This window comes from Mustelus asterias, chromosome 11 (assembly GCF_964213995.1).
Source record: "Mustelus asterias chromosome 11, sMusAst1.hap1.1, whole genome shotgun sequence".
Classification (NCBI taxonomy): Eukaryota; Metazoa; Chordata; class Chondrichthyes; order Carcharhiniformes; family Triakidae; genus Mustelus; species Mustelus asterias.
This window is the reverse complement of record NC_135811.1, coordinates 61,861,690-61,879,575: the sequence shown is the minus strand read 5'-3', so window position 1 is coordinate 61,879,575 and position 17,886 is coordinate 61,861,690. Positions and strand designations below refer to the sequence as shown.

The window sequence follows — 17,886 nt, the reverse complement described above, 5'->3', positions numbered from 1 at the left end:
TAGGATGGTTAATAGTGAAGACGAAGGTCGTAGGTTACAGGATGAAAAAGATGAGTTGGTCAGATGGACAGAGCAGTAACAGATGGTATTTAACCTGGTAAGTGCAAGGTGATGTACTTTGGAAGAAGAAACTAGACAAGGAAGTATTTAATGAATGGCAGGACACTGGGAAGCTCAGAGGAACAGATGGATGTTGGGGTACTCATTCACAGATCCCTGAAGGTGGCAGAGCAGGTGAAGAGGACAGTTAAGAAGGCATATGGGACACTTGTTTTTATCAGTTGTGACATAGAATATAAGAGCAAGGATGTAATGTTGGAGTTGTACAGAATGTTGGTTAGGTCACAGCTGGAGTACTGTGTGCAGTTCTGGTCACCTCACTATAGGAAAGATGTGGTAGCACTCGAGGAGAGTCACCTGGATGTTGCCTGGGATGGAGCATTTGAGCTATCAGGAGAAACCCTGGATAGGTTTGGATTGTTTTCTTTAGAGCAAAGAAGGCTGAGGGGGGACATGATTGAGGTGTATAAGATTGAGGGGAATGGACAAGGTAAATAGGAAGCAGTTGTTTCCCTTGGTTCAGCAGCCAATCATTTAGGGTGAGGGGCAGGAGATTTAGAAGGGATTTGAGAATTTGTTTTTCAATTAAGAGGTTTGTGGGTATCTGGAATACACTGCTGGAAAGGTAGTGGAGGCCAGAAACATTGCAACCTTTAAAAAGTATTTGGGTGAGTGCCTATCAAGGATATGGGACAAGTGCTGGAAAATGGGATTAACGCGACTTTAGTGGTAGTTATTGTCAGTGCAAACACAATGGGCAGAAGGGCTTTTTCTGCTCTGTATGACTCTATGTAGTTATTATTAAGGGACTGTACATGACTCCCACAAGTAACCTCTTGCCTTTACCATTTCTCATCTCCACCCAAATCATTTCCAAACCTTGCTTTCCTGAACTTAGGTCATCCCTCTGTATTGTGCTGAAATCATCATTAACTTTCAGAGCCACCCCTCCACCTTTTCCTCGCTTCCCATGCTTCCTAAATATCCTGTCCCCTTTAATGCTCAGATCCCAATCCATGTTCTGCTGCAGCCATGTCTCTGTGATGGCTATCAAATTGTACTTATTTATTTCTATATGTGCTCTCAGTGCATCTGTTCTGTTTTGAATGCTATGTGCATTCAGATAGAGAGCTTTTAGTTTTATCTTTTTATTTTTATAACCCCTCATCTTATCGTTGATTTACTGTTAGATTTGTGTTCTCTATCCCTCCCTGTCACAGTGTGTTTTCATTTCCCAGAATAATACCTTTCTCTTTTGCTTTGTCTCTGCTCTTTGATTGCATCTTTCCAAATTCGATCCCTTGCCCCCACTATTTAGTTTAAAACTTTCTCTACTTCCCTAGTTTTGCAGCTTGCTAGACCATCAGCATGGATTGGGCATAGACCGTCCCAACAGGTACAGATCCCACTTTCCCAGTATTAGTGCCAGCGCTCCACGAACCGGAACCCATTTCTCCCACACCAAGCTTTGAGCCACACGTCCATCTCTCTAATCTCTAACCATGAACGGCTGTTTCCAGGTAAACCAGGATAAGGCGGCTGATCGAGGCTCGGGCCTGGGATATCTAGAACATATCTGCCAGCTCATCGAGACTATTGGCCAGTTACAGGACCAGAACAAACAGCTGCAGAAGCAGATGTGGACTGCAGAGAGAGCTCTGAAAGTGAACAGGATGAAGGAGGTAAGAGGCTCTCTCTCAATTGGAGGAAGACATTGTCCATGTGAGTGCTCGGTTTGGGCCAGGCTCTCTGATTGGGGCTGGAGTTTGGCACCTTCCCTCAATGCTCTCATGTCGAAAGCCCTCTCCCTGGTGACAGTAATCAGGCTAATAACCAGAAACCCTGTGTTCCAGGAGAAGAGACTGCGACATTTTCACCCAGAGGGGGTTTGGAGTCTGGAACATGCTTCCTGAGAGGGTGAAGGCAGGTTCGATTGAGGTATTCCAAAGGGAATTGGATTGCTATTTGAAAAGAAAGAGCAAGTTTCTGGGGATAAGGCAGAGGGTGGGATGAGGTAGAATGTTCTTTCAGCAAGCCAGTGTAGATGGATGGGTCAAATAGCCTTCTCCTGCGCTGCAGAGATTCTGTGATTTTCACTTGGTGCATTCAGAGGATAAAGAACTCCAACTCTTTTGAATTAAACTAATTAAAGTAAATAAGAAGGGGTTGATTAAACATCTCATTCCCTATGGGGCCCAATGGGCTCAGGAGGCCTCGATGGTGCACATGGACTCCGCATGCTCCCTCTCCAGGGACACTCAGCTGTGAATGTAGCCACGGTGGAGGGGCAGACTTTCGGGGCAGACAACCCCCTCGGTCGCCCGCTGCCTGGACCTGTTTACGGCAAGTTTGGCCAGGCCCAAGTTCTCAAGGAGGTCCTCCGCCTTCCCCACTCCCCCTCTGCACCGGGTGCGCATAGATCAGGAGTGTGGAAGTGCAAACAAAACATCAGTGAAAGGCTTTTAAAATAACTGAAAAGGGAGTGCAGTCTAAAACAGCCAATATAAACATGGTCCACGGACTCCACAACATTGCAAAAAGGGCAGGTTTCTTGGGAGTCCATGAACTGGTGCAACCTGTGGTTGCTGCGTGTGCCACCCTCCACCCAGGTCCCGATGTTGAGGGGGGAGGATCCCCCCTCCTAGAGGGATCTCCACTGGGGACCTCTGCCGCCGGACGGTGACAAGGCACGCCAAGGTGATGGGCGAGGGCACAGTAGTGGAAAGTGTGCAGCAGCAGCCCATACGGGAAATCCCTCCGTGCAGTGGCAAAGGGCACGAAGGGCATTTCCGCGAGGCTGCTGAGACTGTGGGACTCCAGCCCCAGGGGAATGGGTCTGAGCTTGGGGCCAATGTGAAATTCTGTCCGTGCAGGGGTACACTCAGACGGGATTCCACTGCACAGTTGCGCCTCCTCAAGACCACATGTGACGCCGGGTCCGAGCATGACTGTTTTGAGGTCATGGATGGCGTAAGTCGTGAGCTAAACGCCCACCGTCGCACGTTGAGCCAACTCGCGGGGTGTCATTCAGCCCATTCCTCCACCACCCAGCAAGTCCCTGACCCTAGTCACCCCGGAAGCCATAGTCCGCCTCTCTGCTAGCCACCGAAATGGAGTTGGTGTAGAAGCGGATTCCTGAGCAGTGGCTCCCGAGCAACAGCCGCTACTCCAGATGGGGGAGAGCTGCGGTGCGAGGCAACCGTGTCCTAGACTTTGAGGAGGTCCTGGTAGAAGATGCACTCCTCTCCCAAAACGAAGGGACGCCGTCAGGGACCCATTAACCTCAATGAGACACTCTGTAGCAGCGTACAGTAATCGGATCTGGGTGACATCCCGAACCCAGACCCATGGAGTCCTGAGTAGATATTCATGATCTACCCTGTCGAACACCTTCTCCAGGTCAAGAGGCAGGAAGGCACTCGACAGACTAGCCCTCTGGGAATGGTGGATTAGGTCCTAGGTGTAAGTTGTCATGAATGGTCCAGCCTGGGGGACCATGTAGGATTAGTCAGGGTGGATCAGGGGTGGTCCAGCACGGTGCCAAGGCGTAATGACTTTGCCCTGGTGAAAATTTTATAATTCATGCTGAGGAGGGAGAGCAGGAGCCAGTTTTTGAGGCGGCGGAGATCTTGGGCAGCAGGGCAATCACCACCCTGCACACAAAAGGGGCATTCCCCAGTAGCAACGCTGTCCCCCACAGTCATTTCCTAGAACATCCTGAAGAACTCTACTGGCAGCCTGTCCAGCCCCAGAGCTTTTCCCCTGGAGAGGCTGTCGAAGGCGCCGGTCAGCCCCTCCAGGCTGCTGAGAGCATCAAACCTACTGGCGCCCTCCGGGCCGACCTGTGGCAGGTCCTCCCACAAAACTCTACGGGCATCCTCACTGGACGGATCCAGAGAGAAAAGGGCAGTGTAATAGTTTCGGCAATGGACTTGATGCCCTCAGCATCCGAGACAAGGGATCCATTGTCAGCCAGCAGGGTAAGGAGAAAGGTGCACCTCTCCACTCCCTTAGGAGCCCAGCCCTCCCTCTCGGTCTCTCTCTCAGTCTTTCTCTGTCTCTGGTATCTCTGTCTCTCGGATTCTCTCCCTCTCCCTCTCTCTCTCGGTTTCTCTCTCTCAGTTTCTCTCTCCCTCTCTTGGTTTCTCCTTCTCTCGGTCTCTCTCTCTCTCGGTCTCTCTTTCTCTTGGTCTCTCTCCCTTTCAGTTTCTCTCTATCTCTCTTGGTTTTTCTCTCCCTCATTTTCTTGATTTCTCTCGCTCTCTCTCTCTGGGTTTCTCTCTCGGTTTTTCCTTCACTCTCGGTCTCCCTCTCTCTCAGTCTCTCTCCCTCTCTCTCGGTCTGCCTCCCTCGGTCTCTTTCTCTCTCCCTCTCTCTCGGTCTCTCTCTCCCTCTCTCTCGGTCCCTCTCCCTCCCTCTCGGTCCCTTTCCCTCTCTCTCGGTCTCTCTCCCTCTCTCTCGGTCTCTCTCCCTCTCTCTCAGTCTCTTTCTCCCTCTCTCTCGGTCTCTTTCTCCTTCTCCCTCGGTCTCTCTCTCTCTCCCTCTCTCTCTCTCGGTCTCTCTCTCTCCCTCGGTCTCTCTCTCGGTCTCTCTCTCCCTCTCCCTTGGTCTCTCTCTCTCTCCCTCGGTCTCTCTCTCGGTCTCTCTCTCCCTCTCCCTTGGTCTCTCTCTCTCTCCCTCGGTCTCTCTCTCTCTCTCCCTCTCTCTTGGTCTCTCTCTCCCTCTCTCTCGGTCTCTCTCTCGCTCTTGGTTTCTCTCTCCCCCCCCCCCCCCTTCCTTTCTCTTTCTCGCAGGTTCTCTCTCTCGGTTTTTCTCTCGCTCTCTCTCTTCTCTTGGTTTCTCTTCCTCTTGGTTTCTTTCTCATGGTTTCTCCCTCTCTCTCACTCTCCCAGTTCCTCTCTCTCTCCTTCTCACTCAGTTTCTCTTTCACATTTTCGTTTGCTCTCTCCCGCTGTCGTTCGCTCCCTCCCTCCCTCGCTCCCACCCTCCCTCCCTCTTTTGCTCCCTCCCTCTTTCGCTCCCTCCCTCCTTCCTTCGCTCCCTCCCTCCCTCCTCCCTCCCTCACTCCTTCCCTCCTTTGCTCCCTCCCTCCTTTGCTCCCTCCCTCCCTCCTTTGCTCCCTCCCTCCTTCGCTCCCTCCCTCCCTCTCACAGCAGTATTTATTTTTCATAGAATCCCTACAGTACAGAAGACCATTTGGCCCATCGAGTGTGTACCAATCACAATCCCACCCAGGCTCTATCCCCGTAACCCTCATTTACCCTGCTAATCTCCCTGACACTAGGGTCAATTTAGCATGGCCAATTAACCTAACCCGCACATCTTTGGACTGTGGGAGGAAACTGGAGCACCCGGAGGAAACCCACGCAGACACGGGGAGATCGTGCAGACTCCACACAGTGACCTGAGGGCAGAATTGAACGCGGATCCCTGGTGCTGTAAGGCAGCTAACCACTGTGCCACCGTGCCGTCCCTCTCTTGCTCCCTCACGCTCTCGTTTGCTCCCTCGTTCGCTCTCTCCCTCCCTCGTTCGCTCCCTCCCTCCCTCGTTCGCTCCCTCTCTCAACAGAAACTAATTCTGAAGAAAGGGGGCGGTTGCATCAATTGCTTTGTTGTGGTTGTGAGGCCAGCTACTGGGAATCTTGCTGGTTGCCTATCACATCAATCCTTTACCGGGAACCTCTCTCTAACACCGTTATTCTCTCCTTTCCCACTCAGGACTTCTTTCTGAATCACTGTTGCTGTGGAGCTGTTGGGATCTATCAGAGCCTCGTCAACTTCCCAGACCCGCGGAATGGATCATCCAGCAACATCACCGGTAACGGGAATTCCTTCAAGGGAGAGAACACATCGCAGAGCACTGGGAGATTGGACAGTATGAGAAGCCAAGGTCAGTGTCTCACTTCTATCATTTCAACTTCCCTCCCAGCATCTACACAACTCCCTTTTAGAGATTGGAATTCAGTTTTAGTTCAACCTCATAATATATGGTCCAATTAGGAACAGAATTCCTCAGAATGGTGATGTGGTGGAAATGTCACTGGTATAATAATCCAGAGGTCCAGGGGTGATGTTCCGAGGAGATGGGTTCAAATCCCACTAGGCAACTGGTGGAATTTAAATTCAATTAATTGAATTAAATAATTAATTAAAAATAAAAGCAGATGAGTTGAGGAGTCCGGATTCCTGGGGAATCTGGAATGCAGGTGAATAGGATGCAGGCTTGTGCTACCAAATAAACCTGTTGGACTTTAACCTGGTGTTGTGGGACTTCTTACTGTGTTTACCCCAGTCTAAAGCCGGCATCTCCACATCATGGCTACCATCGACACCGCAAACTGCTGGCTCCAAGTGGAAGTGGCTTGTGCTACCAAATAAACCTGTTGGACTTTAACCTGGTGTTGTGGGACTTCTTACTGTGCAGGTGAATAAGCAGAGGGTAAAATGTGGGACCCCAGGTTTGGAATAGGAGCTGAGGGAGGCACAGATTTGGGGGAGTAGCTGGTGCAGGATTTGAGAGGGCGTGTGAGTGGGCCCTATCTGGCTGGAGCATCATTTGAGGACGGCCTCAACCGGGATCTTGGGTTCATGTCACACTATCTGTAACCCCCACAACTTGCCTGGGCTTGCAAAATCTCACTAACTGTCCTGGCTGGAGACAATACACATCTCTTTAACCTGTGCTTAACGCTCTCTCCACTCACATTGTCTGTACCTTTAAGACTTGATTACCTGTAAAGACTCGCATTCCAACTATTATTTTGTAAATTGAGTTTGTGTCTTTATATGCCCTGTTTGTGAACAGAACTCTCACTTACCTGATGAAGGAGCAGTGCTCCGAAAGCTAGTGGCTTGTGCTACGAAATAAACCTGTTGAACTTTAACCTGGTGTTGTGAGACTTCTTACTGTGTTTACCCCAGTCCAACGCCGACATCTCCACACCATGGCTACTTTTAGATCAGCACTTGCTACATGTAGCACACGCGGCTATGGACAAAATGCTGGAAAATGGTATCAGATTAGACAGCTGTGTGTTGCCCAGCACAGACACGATGAGTTGGAGGGTATTTTTAATGCTGTTAAACTCTTAAGACTTTAATTAACTCTGAAATATAAAGCTAGTCTCAGTAATTGTGACCATTAAACAATTGTCGATTGTCGGAAAAACCCATCTGGTTCACTAATGTCTTTTAGGGAAGGACATCTGCCATCTTTACCTGGTCTGGCCGACATGTGACTCCAGAGCCACAGCAATGTTTTTGACAGTTTTGTATGCTCTAATTGTCGGGCCAAGCTACCCTGTTTTACCAAACATCATTACCAAACATCGGCAGAAACCGCATGCACTGCAACGGTTCAAGAAGGTAGCTCATTGTTATGATGGCACAAAGGTCAGTGGGAGATCATCAATCGATCTCCCTGGGGGCTTTGTGGAGTACGAGCTGTTTTATTGGGCAGTGGAGGCTCGCGCACTGGGAAGCGGTCAGCGGGGGTTTTTAAACCTGTTACTCTACCCGGATCGGCATTATAGGCCCCGAGGTAAAGACTACCCGACTGTAAGCTGCAGGAACGGCCTTTTCCTTTGGTGAACAATGAAGGGTGTTGGTGACAAGAAACTGGCATTTGGCTGAATTACAGCACTCACCATCACCTTCTCAAGGGCAATTACAATGGACAACAGTGTTGGCCTAGCCACGCCCACATCCCTGAAATAATAGAAAAGCTATAGAATCATAGAATCCCAGTGCAGAAAGAGGCCATTCGGCCTATCGAATTTGCACCAACAACAATCTTATCCAGGCCCTATTACTAGGGCGGCACGGTAGCACAGTGGTTAGCACTGCTGCTTCACAGCTCCAGGAGCCCGGGTTCGATTCCCGGCTCGGTTCACTGTCTGTGTGGAGTTTGCACATTCTCCTCGTGTCTGCGTGGGTTTCCTCCGGGTGCCCCGGTTTCCTCCCACAGTCCAAAGATGTGAAGGTTAGGTTGATTGGCCAGGTTAAAAATTGCCCCTTAGAGTCCTGAGATGCGTAGGTTAGAGGGATTAGCAGGTAAATATGTGGGGGTAGGGCCTGGGTGGGATTGTGGTCGGTGCAGACTCGATGGGCCGAATGGCCTCCTTCTGCACTGTAGGGTTTCTATGATTCTATCCCCACAACCCCACATATTTACCTCACTAATCCCTCTAACCTATGCATCCCAGGACACTAAGGGGCAATTTAGCATGGCCAGTGCACCTAACCAGCACATCTTTGGACTGTGGGAGGAAATCGGAGCACCCGGAGGAAGCCCATGCAGACATGGGGAGAACATGCAGACTCTACATGACAGTGACCCGAGGCCAGAATCGAACCTGGGACCCTGGTGCCGTGAGGCAGCAGCGCTAACCACCATGCTACCTACTCATCATGACCTCTAGCATTTGCATGATGACTGCGAGGGTATTGATTAGCGTGGGTCAGGGAAATTCCCACATGCCCCAGGCAGCTGGAGAATGGGACACCTGCCCTCTGTTGACGGGGTAACCATATTCTCTTGGTATCCCATAATCCTTATTCTCTGTGTAACCCGGTTAATGGGAGAAAGCTAAGGATAGAAAATGTGCCCACCTTTGCGGGTGCAGGTTGCTTTCCTGACTTAGACCCTCTTTTACTCCCATGTACCCTGTTGAAAGCCTAACTGCAGGAATTTAATGAGTCTTGGAGCTGGCCCTTAGTAATGCTGAGGGGCAGGAATTTGAATAGAACAAGAACCTAACCCTAACCCTCAATGATGACGCCACTCCTGCCTCGCCCTCCGTTGAAAGATTGCTTAGAGGGGAGATTCCAAAACACCAAACAGTAAATCCTGAGCGCATTTGGGAGCCAGCACTGAATTTTGCATTAGTGGTTGTCGGGAAGGGGGTGGAATTAGGTGGGGGCTGCACCTTGACACATCCCTGCCTCTAGGGGACATTCCTGGGGATGGGCTGAGAACAGGATTGCTCAGTGGGTGAGGGGTTAGTCAGTGAGTGAGGTGGTGGCATTTCAGAGAGCAGTTAAGGGTCAACCACACTGCTGTGGGTCTGGAGTCACATGTAGGCCAGAACGGTAAGGACAACAAATTTCCTTCCCTAAAGGGCATTAGTGAACCAGATGGGCTTTTACAACAATCAACAATGTGTTTCATGGTCATCATTAGACTTTTCATTCCAGAGTTTCATTGAATTCAAATATCACCATCTGCGGTGGTGGGTTTGAACCCAGGTCCCAAGTTTACCCTGAGTGTCTGGATTATTAGTCCAAAGATGTGCGGGTTAGGTTGATTGGCCAGGTTAAAAATTGCCCCTTAGAGTCCTGGGATGCGTAGGTTAGAGGGATTAGCGGGTAAATATGTGGGGTGGGATTGTGGTCGGTGCAGACTCGATGGGCCGAATGGCCTGCTTCTGCACTGTAGGGTTTCTATGATTTCTATGATATTCTGGGTCACTGGATTACCCTGGATTATCCTGGGTCACTGGATTCCCACTGCACTGACAATACCATTTTGCCATCACCTCCCTAACCCAGCGTTGGGAAGACTGAAGCCATTGGGATTTTGATTGCTGGCGCTTTAGCTGACGTTTGGCTGAATTACTACACATTACTTTGTACAGAACAGGGTATATTTGAGCAATTTAGCCTGTCCTGTATAAAGCAAGGCTAGCTTTGAATAGTTTAGCCTTGTTTTATACAGGGCAAGATATTTTTGAATAGTTTAGCCTTGTTTTGTACAGGAGACAGGCTATTTTTGAATAGTTTAGACTTGTTTTATACAGGGCGGGTTATCTTTTAGCTTTGCAGGTTAGCATTAAGTAGCGCTAGAAAGTAACAATATTTGAAACGCGCTGAAGAATGGGGCTGATGAGCAGAGTGGTTCACCATGGTTGCACCCAGATATCATTAGAGTTATTGGACAACACAAGGGTGGCATCCTGCCCACTGTCCACTGAATGAGATAATTGTCCATCAAAAAGCCCACACCCATTTCGGGGAGTTTGAACTTCATCTGCCCCACCTATGTTCCCTCAGTCTGGTACTCAAGATTTAGTGGAACAAGCTGTGTCCTGTTATTTAGATAGAAGGGAGCTTGGAATGACTGATTTGGTAATCCTTCTTATGTCACTGTGCCTGTATTGAAGGTTTCAGCACAGGGACAGCTGGAAGACAGACCTACAGAAAGCCCGTGTGTGGAAAAATGACAAATCATCATGACATTGATGTGATACACAGTCACAATGTGCCCAGCCACCCCAACCCTCGACACCAGGAACACCAAGCGGTAAGTGTCTCAGATTTCAAACATAAGGGGTTTGAAGAGGAATCAAATGATTTAACAACTTAACAACAGATTTGAGAAAGCAAAGAGGGTCACTGTGTGAAAATTATTTCAACCCATGTGGTGTTTACATTGGAGTGACAACAGAAAATGCTGAAACATTCAGCAATTACTCAGAAAACATTCGAGTTGCCTGGTATGGAAGGGCTTAGTTATGAGGAGAGATTGGGTAAACTGGGGTTGTTCTCACTGGAAAGACGGAGGATGAGGGGTGAACTAATAGAGGTGTATAAAATTATGAAAGGCATAGATAGGGTGAACGGTGGGAAGCTTTTTCCCAGGTCGGTGGTGACGTTCACGAGGGGTCATAGGTTCAAGGTGAGGGGGGGAGGTTTAACACAGATATCAGAAGGACGTATTTTACACAGAGAGTGGTGGGGGCCTGGAATGCGCTGCCGGGCAAGGTGGTAGAGGCGGACACACTGGGAACGTTTAAGACTTATCTAGGTAGCCACATGAACGGAGTGGGAATGGAGGGATACAAAAGAATGGTCTAGTTTGGACCAGGGGAGCGGCGCGGGCTTGGAGGGCCGAAGGGCCTGTTCCCGAGCTGTATTGTTCTTTGTTCTTTGTTAATATTTCAGCTGTGACTGCCTTTGAATGTTCCGGCACTGGAAGTATTTCTTGCTTTAGTGTCTGTAGCTTTTCTCTCCAATTATCCCCTTGGTCTCCGATTTAACCGGTTTCCCCGTACTCACGCTGCAGTGGCCCTTGCTTCTCTCCACAGAGACATTCAGAAGCTGTCATTGTGTTCTGTTCCACTGTCAGTTTCTGTCTGGAATCAGTTCAAGATGACACACTTTGAGTTCACACTTGCCGATCTTCGTTATGTAACTTAGGTGGGTATCTTTCCCCTTCAATTACAAGGGGGCACAGGTTCAAAGTGAGATGGGGAGAGTTAAAGGGAGGTGTGCGGGGGAAGTTTTTGATGCAGAGAGTGGTGGGTGCCTGGAACGAGCTGCCAGAGGAGGTGGTGGAAGCAGGCACATTAGCAACATTTAAGAGGCATCTGGATGGGTACATGAATAGGGAGGGAATAGAGGGATACGGACCGAGTAAGGGCAGAAGGTTTTTTTAGTTTAGTTAGGGCATCATGATTGGCATAGGCTTGGAGGGCCGAAGGGCCTGTTCCTGTGCTGTACTTTTCTTTGTTCTTTGAAAGCAAGGACAGTCTCTGATAGAACAAGTTCTGTGGGACTCGATGGCTTTTCCTGCCTCTATTTCCCTTTTGGTTTCAGGAACCATTTTGTTTATTCTTTCATGGGATGTGAGCATCAGCATTTATTGTCCATCCATAATTACCCTTGACAAGGTAGCGGTGAGCCATATTCTTGAATCGCTGCAGTCCATGTGGTGTAGGTACATCCACAGTGCTGTTAGGAAGGGAGTGCCAGGATTTTGACCCAGCGACAGTGAAGGAACGGTGATATATTTCCAAGTCAGGATGGTGAGTGACTCGGAGGGGAACCTCAAGGTGATGGTGTTCCCATGTGTCTGCTGTCCTTGTCCTTATGAATAGTAGTGGTTGTGGGTTTGGAAGCTGCTGCCTAAGGAACCTTGGTGACTCCTGCAGTGCAATTTGTAGATGGTACACACGGCAGTCAGCGTGTCGGTGATTTAGGGAGTGAATATTTAAGGTGATGGATGGGGTGCCAATCAAGCAGGTCACTTTCTCTTGGATGGTGTCGAGCTTTTTCAGTGTTGTTGAAGGCACATTCATCCAGGCAAGTGGAGAGGATTCCATTGCGCCTAGAAATAATGATAGTATTCCGATACGCCATTGAGTTATAGCTACTGTTGCTCATTTTCTCAGATCACCAATCAATGCAGGCACAATACCAGCTCACTACTTGCGAATGTGGCACTCCAGAGTTAAAAAGCCGCAGTTACATTAACAAACTAAGAAATGGTGCAGTTCCTCCACTCAATGGAGATTCCTGTAACAGATATAAGTCTTGGATTGGTCCCCACCCAAACTCCATTGCCAAACCACACACTGACCCTGCTCTCTGGCAACTGTCTGAAACAGATATGAACAGTAAGTGTGCAGATGACACAAAAATGGGTGGTGTGGTAAATAGCCTTAGATTACAGGGTGATACAGACAGGCTGGTCGGATGGGCAGAACAGCAGCAAATGGAATTTAGCCCCTAATAATGTGAGGTGAAGCATTCTGGGAGCACTAACAAGGCATGTGAATACATTAAGGGCAGAATTTTATGCTCCCCTCCAAGGCAGGTTCTGAGGCAAGGGGAGGGGAGCGTAAAATTGAATGGACGGGATTCCCCAAGGAACCCACACGCCCAAACCCAGATGCTATTTCATACTTAGGTGGAACCCACACCCCCTCAGCCTACCCTACGCTGCAATCCCCTCCCCACCCGGACATCGGTTATCCCCTACCCTCCTGCCCCCGGTACTTATCTTTCCAATGGTCCAGGACTGAGTTCCAGGCACAGCGCTGCTGTACCGCTTCTGGCCACTGCAGCGCTGTGCCTGGCTAGGATGGAGAGCTGTTGGCCAATCTGATTGGCTGACACCTCTCATCGGCGGGACTTCCTCCCAAAGGGCAGATGGAAGTCCCACCCACGGCCAAGCAATACTGAAGTAAGCGTTAAATGGCAGTGGGAGTTTGAGAGTCAGTGGTTGCATGTTAAATGCCAACTTTGGGATGGCAAGAACCAATCACTCACCAATCTTAAAATGCCAGCCATAGAGTCATAGAGGTTTACAGCATGGAAACAGGCCCTTCGGCCCAACTTGTCCGTGCCGTTCTTTTTTTTTAAAAACCCCTAAGCTAATCCCAATTACCCACATTTGACCCTTATCCCTCTATATCCATCATGCCCATGTAACTATCTAAATGCTTTTGAAAAGACAAAATTGTACCCGCCTCTACTACTACCTCTGGCAGCTTGTTCCAGACACTCACCACCCTCTGTGTGAAAAAATTGCCCCTCTGGACACCTTCGTATCTCTCCTCTCTCACCTTAAACCTATGCCCTCTAGTTTTAGATTCCCCACCTTTGGGAAAAGATATTGACTATCTAGCTGATCTGTGCCCCTCATTATTTTATAGACCTCTATAAGATCACCCCTCAGCTTCCTACGCTCCAGAGAAAAAAATCCCAGTCTATTCAGCCTCTCCTTATAACTCAAACTACCAAGTCCTGGTAGCATCCTAGTAAATCTTTTCTGCACTCTTTCTAGTTTAATAATATCCTTTCTATAATAGGGTGACCAGAATTGCACACAGAATTCCAAGTGTGGCCTCACCAATGTCTTGTACAACTTCAACAAGACGTCCCAACTCCTGTATTCAATGTTCTGACCGATGAAACCAAGCATGCCGAATGCCTTCTTCACCACTCTGTCCACCTGTGACTCCACTTTCAAGGAGATATGAACATGTACCCCTAGATCTCTTTGTTCTGTAACTCTCCCCAAAGCCCTACCATTAACTGAGTAAGTCCTGCCCTGATTCAATCTACCAAAATGCATCACCTCGCATTTGTCTAAATTAAACTCCATCTGCCATTCGTCAGCCCACTGGCCCAATTGATCAAGATTCCGTTGCAATCCGAGGTAACTTTCTTCACTGTCCACTATGCATCAATCTTGGTGTCATCTGCAAACTTACTAACCATGCCTCCTATATTCTCATCCAAATCATTAATATAAATGTCAAATAACAGTGGACCCAGCACTGATCCCTGAGGCACACCGCTGGTCACAGGCCTCCAGTTTGAAAAACAATCCTCTACAATCACCCTCTGGCTTCTGTCAAGAAGCCAATTTTGTATCCATTTAGATACCTCACCCTGGATCCCGTGAGATTTAACCTTATGCAACAACCTACCATGCGGTACCTTGTCAAAGGCCTTGCTAAAGTCCATGTAGACAACATCAACTGCACTGCCCTCATCTACCTTCTTGGTTACCCCTTCAAAAAACTCAATCAAATTTGTGAAACATGATTAATAATGAACAGTAGGATGCTAGGAAGTACAGAGGACCAGAGGGAGCTTGGGATATATGTCTATAGATCCCTGACAAATATTTAAGGTGTTTAAGAGGGCATATGGGATACTTTTATTAACCTAGCATAGAATATATGAGCAGGGAGGTTATGATGGAGCTGTATAAACTGCTCATTAGGGTACAGCCAGAGCATTGTGTACAGATCTGGTCACCACACTATAGGAAGGATGTGATTGCACCAGAAAGGATGCAGAGGAGATTCACCAGGAAGTTGCCTGGGCTGGAGTGTTTCAGCTATAAAGAGAGGCTGGTTAGGCTGGGGTTGTTCTGTTTAGAGTAGAGAAGACTGAGGTGTACAAAATTACGAGGGACATAGATAGGATAGATAGGAAGAAACCTTTCCTGTCAGTAGAGGGGTCAATAACCAGGGGGCATAGATTTAAGTTTAAGTTTATTTATTAGTGTCACAAGTAGGCTTACATTAACACTGCAATGAATGTAATATGAAAATTCCCCAATCACCACACCCTGGCGCCTGTTTGGGTACACTAAGGGAGAATTTAGCACGGCCTATGCACCTAACCAGCACGTCTTTTGGACTGCGGGAGGAAACCGGAGCACCCAGAGGAAATCCGCACAGATACAGGAGAATGTGCAGACTCCGCACAGACAGTGACCCAAGCCAGGAATTGAACCTGGGTTCCTGGTGCTGCGAGGCAGCAGTGCTAACCACTGTGCCACCCCAGGTATTTAAGGTAAGGGACTTACCTTAGAGGGAATTTGAAGAAAAACCTTTTCATCCTGAGTTAGTGGTGGGAATCTGGAACTCTCTGTCTGATAGGGTGGTAGAGGCAGGAACCCTCACAACATTTAAGAAGCATTTAGATGAGCACTTGAAACACCACAGCATACAAGGCTAAGGACTAAGTGCTGGAAAATAGGATTAGAATAGATAGGTTCCCCATCATGATGGGCCAAAGGGTCCCTTTGTGTGCTGTAAAACTCTATGAGCATGATGTTACAACCTCATCCTACCCATTGTTCGGTGAGGTGAGGTGGTAAGATCAGATGAGAAGCGAAAAATCAGGTTTGCGCCCAGTTTTTCGCCTCTCCTGATCGTACCGGTCCTGTTTTGCCAGTGAAGTCGGTTGATTTCAATCTTAATGATATGATTTACATGTAATTAGTGAGTTCTGGACGCTATTGTCCAGTCTCACTTGCACTTACCTGCTCACCCGCTGGGTGAGCTTCTCACTGGCGAGAATCACAGCGGTCTCCAGCAGCGGAGACCAGATGTGATGCCTACGCCAGGAGATCAGAGGTGATCAAAGCCCCCGGGTGGGTTGGGGGCACGGCCAGGCAGCTGCCACCTTGACACTGCCCACCAAATGCAGATGAAGTGACTCTGTTCAGTCCATACACATGACCCTGAGCTTCCAGGGGCTGTCAGTTTAATTCTCCAGCTTGCCCCTGGGCTGACCTCTCTGTTTCTGACAAACATAAAGAAAACCACGTCCTGAGCTTAGATTAATTCTTCTCCTCTTTCTGTCTCTCTTTATGTCGCAACTGGGCCTTGCTCTTCCAGCTCCTCTGTTAGTGGTTTTCCTTTGTGTCCGGCCACGTGGCATATATGCATTAACTTCCTCGCTGTCAGTACTACTTCCAGGTCAACCTAGGTCACATGGACCAGTATTTCATATTACCCAATAAAATGACAATTGATTGCTTTACAATTGCTGCAAACTCTTAAAGTGCTTTTCGAACATTCTTAAAAACAATCACCGATTCCATAGACATTTTAAAGGAGTAACAAATTTTCCTTATTGGACTGCTTCTGGGTCAAAGATCATCAGACCATTACGTTCCCTTTGACCCTGCGCCATCAATTCTTGTCATTTAATCACTCCTGTCTTCCAGCCAGTCACATACCTTCTCTTTAATTAATTTTCCCACCCTCCCCCTGTTCACTTGCTCAAAACCTATCACGTTTCGAATTAATTCCAGTTCTGGTGAAAGGTTTCTTTCTTCACAGATGCTGCCAGACCGGCTGAGTATTTTCCTGCATTTTCTGTTTTTATTTTGATATCACTTGCTTGACCTTTTCTGATGTGTATTTCAGGTAGAAGACCAGGCCAGTGGGAAAGTCAAGGTCCTGCTTCGGAATTCCAGATTAAAAACTCGTCCAGGCCGAGAATCATCCAGCATGTTAAAGAGGTCCTGTCCACAGCTTTATAGGTAAAGGATATTGTCTTGCTTTGTGTCTTGAGCTGTATTCCTGCACAAACTTCTTTTACAGCTAGACTGTGCAGCAATTATTCTTTATTTTAGGTAGTGTAATGGACTAGCATCACTGACTAGCATTCCAGATGCCCAGGCTAATGCTCGGGTTCCAAGGCAGCTGGTGGAATTTAAATTCAATAAATACCCCTCTGGAATTGAAAGCTAGTCTCAGAAATGGTGATCAGGAAACTATTGTCGATTGTTGGAAAAGCCCATCTCGTTCACTAATGTCCTTTAGGAAAGGAAATCTGCCGTCCTTACCTGGTCCGGCCTACATGTGACTCCAGAGCCACAGCAATGTGGTTGGCTCTTAAATGCCCTCTGAAATGGCCTAGCAAGTTACTCAGTTGTATCAAACTGCTACAGAGAAGTCAATAAGGAATGAAACCGGATGGATCTAGGCACCAGAAGTGATAATGGCAAATCCAGCCCTGTTGACCCTGTAAAGTCCTCCTTATTAACATCTGAGGCCATGTGCCAAAATTGGGAGAACTGTCTCACAGACTAGTCAAGCAACAGCCTGGCATAGTCATTCTTACGGGATCATACCTTACAGACAACACCGCAGACACTACCATTACCATCCCTGGATATCCTGTCCCACCGGCAAGACAGACCCAGCACATGCGGCAGCACAGTGGTATACAATTGGGAGGGAGTTGCCCTGGGAATCCTCCAAATGGCCCCAGTGAATTCACATTCCATCACATCAAACACGTGACCTCCTGCTGGTTACCACATACCGTCCCCCCTCAGTTGATGAATCAGTACTCCTCCACATTGAACAGTGATTGGAAAAGGCATTGAGGGTGACAAGGGTGCAGAATTGTGCTATGGGTGGGGGACTTCAATGTCCATCACTAAGAGTGGCTCGGTATCACCACAGACCAAGTTGACTGGGTCCTAATGGGCATAACTGCTAGACTGGGACCATAGCAGGTGGTAAGGGAACCGACAAGAGGGAATAACATACTTGACCTAATCCTCACTAACCTGCCTGTCAAGTGCCAAGTAACATTTGTGGCACACAAGTGCCAGGCAATGATTATCTCCAACAAAAGAATCTAAACATCTCCCCTTGACATTCAATGACATCACCATCAATAAATCCCCCACTGTCAACATCTTGGTGGTTGCCATTGACTAGAAACTGAACTGGACTAGCCATATAATACTGTCACATATAATATCAAAGAACAAAGAACAGT

The 17,886-nt window shown here is 48.2% G+C and overlaps 1 protein-coding gene across 2 annotated transcripts in view; it reads left to right on the top strand.

Annotated features, from left to right (window-relative positions):
- LOC144500563 (uncharacterized) overlaps positions 1 to 17,886 on the top strand; it is a 59,391-nt gene that overhangs the window by 31,086 nt on the left and 10,419 nt on the right. For both annotated transcript variants that reach the window (XM_078223682.1, XM_078223681.1), the window contains exons 3-6: positions 1,581 to 1,742; positions 5,779 to 5,950; positions 10,221 to 10,360; positions 16,518 to 16,633. In XM_078223682.1, coding sequence (XP_078079808.1) covers positions 1,581 to 1,742; positions 5,779 to 5,950; positions 10,221 to 10,360; positions 16,518 to 16,633 — 590 coding nt within the window. The remainder of the gene's footprint in view (positions 1 to 1,580; positions 1,743 to 5,778; positions 5,951 to 10,220; positions 10,361 to 16,517; positions 16,634 to 17,886) is intronic.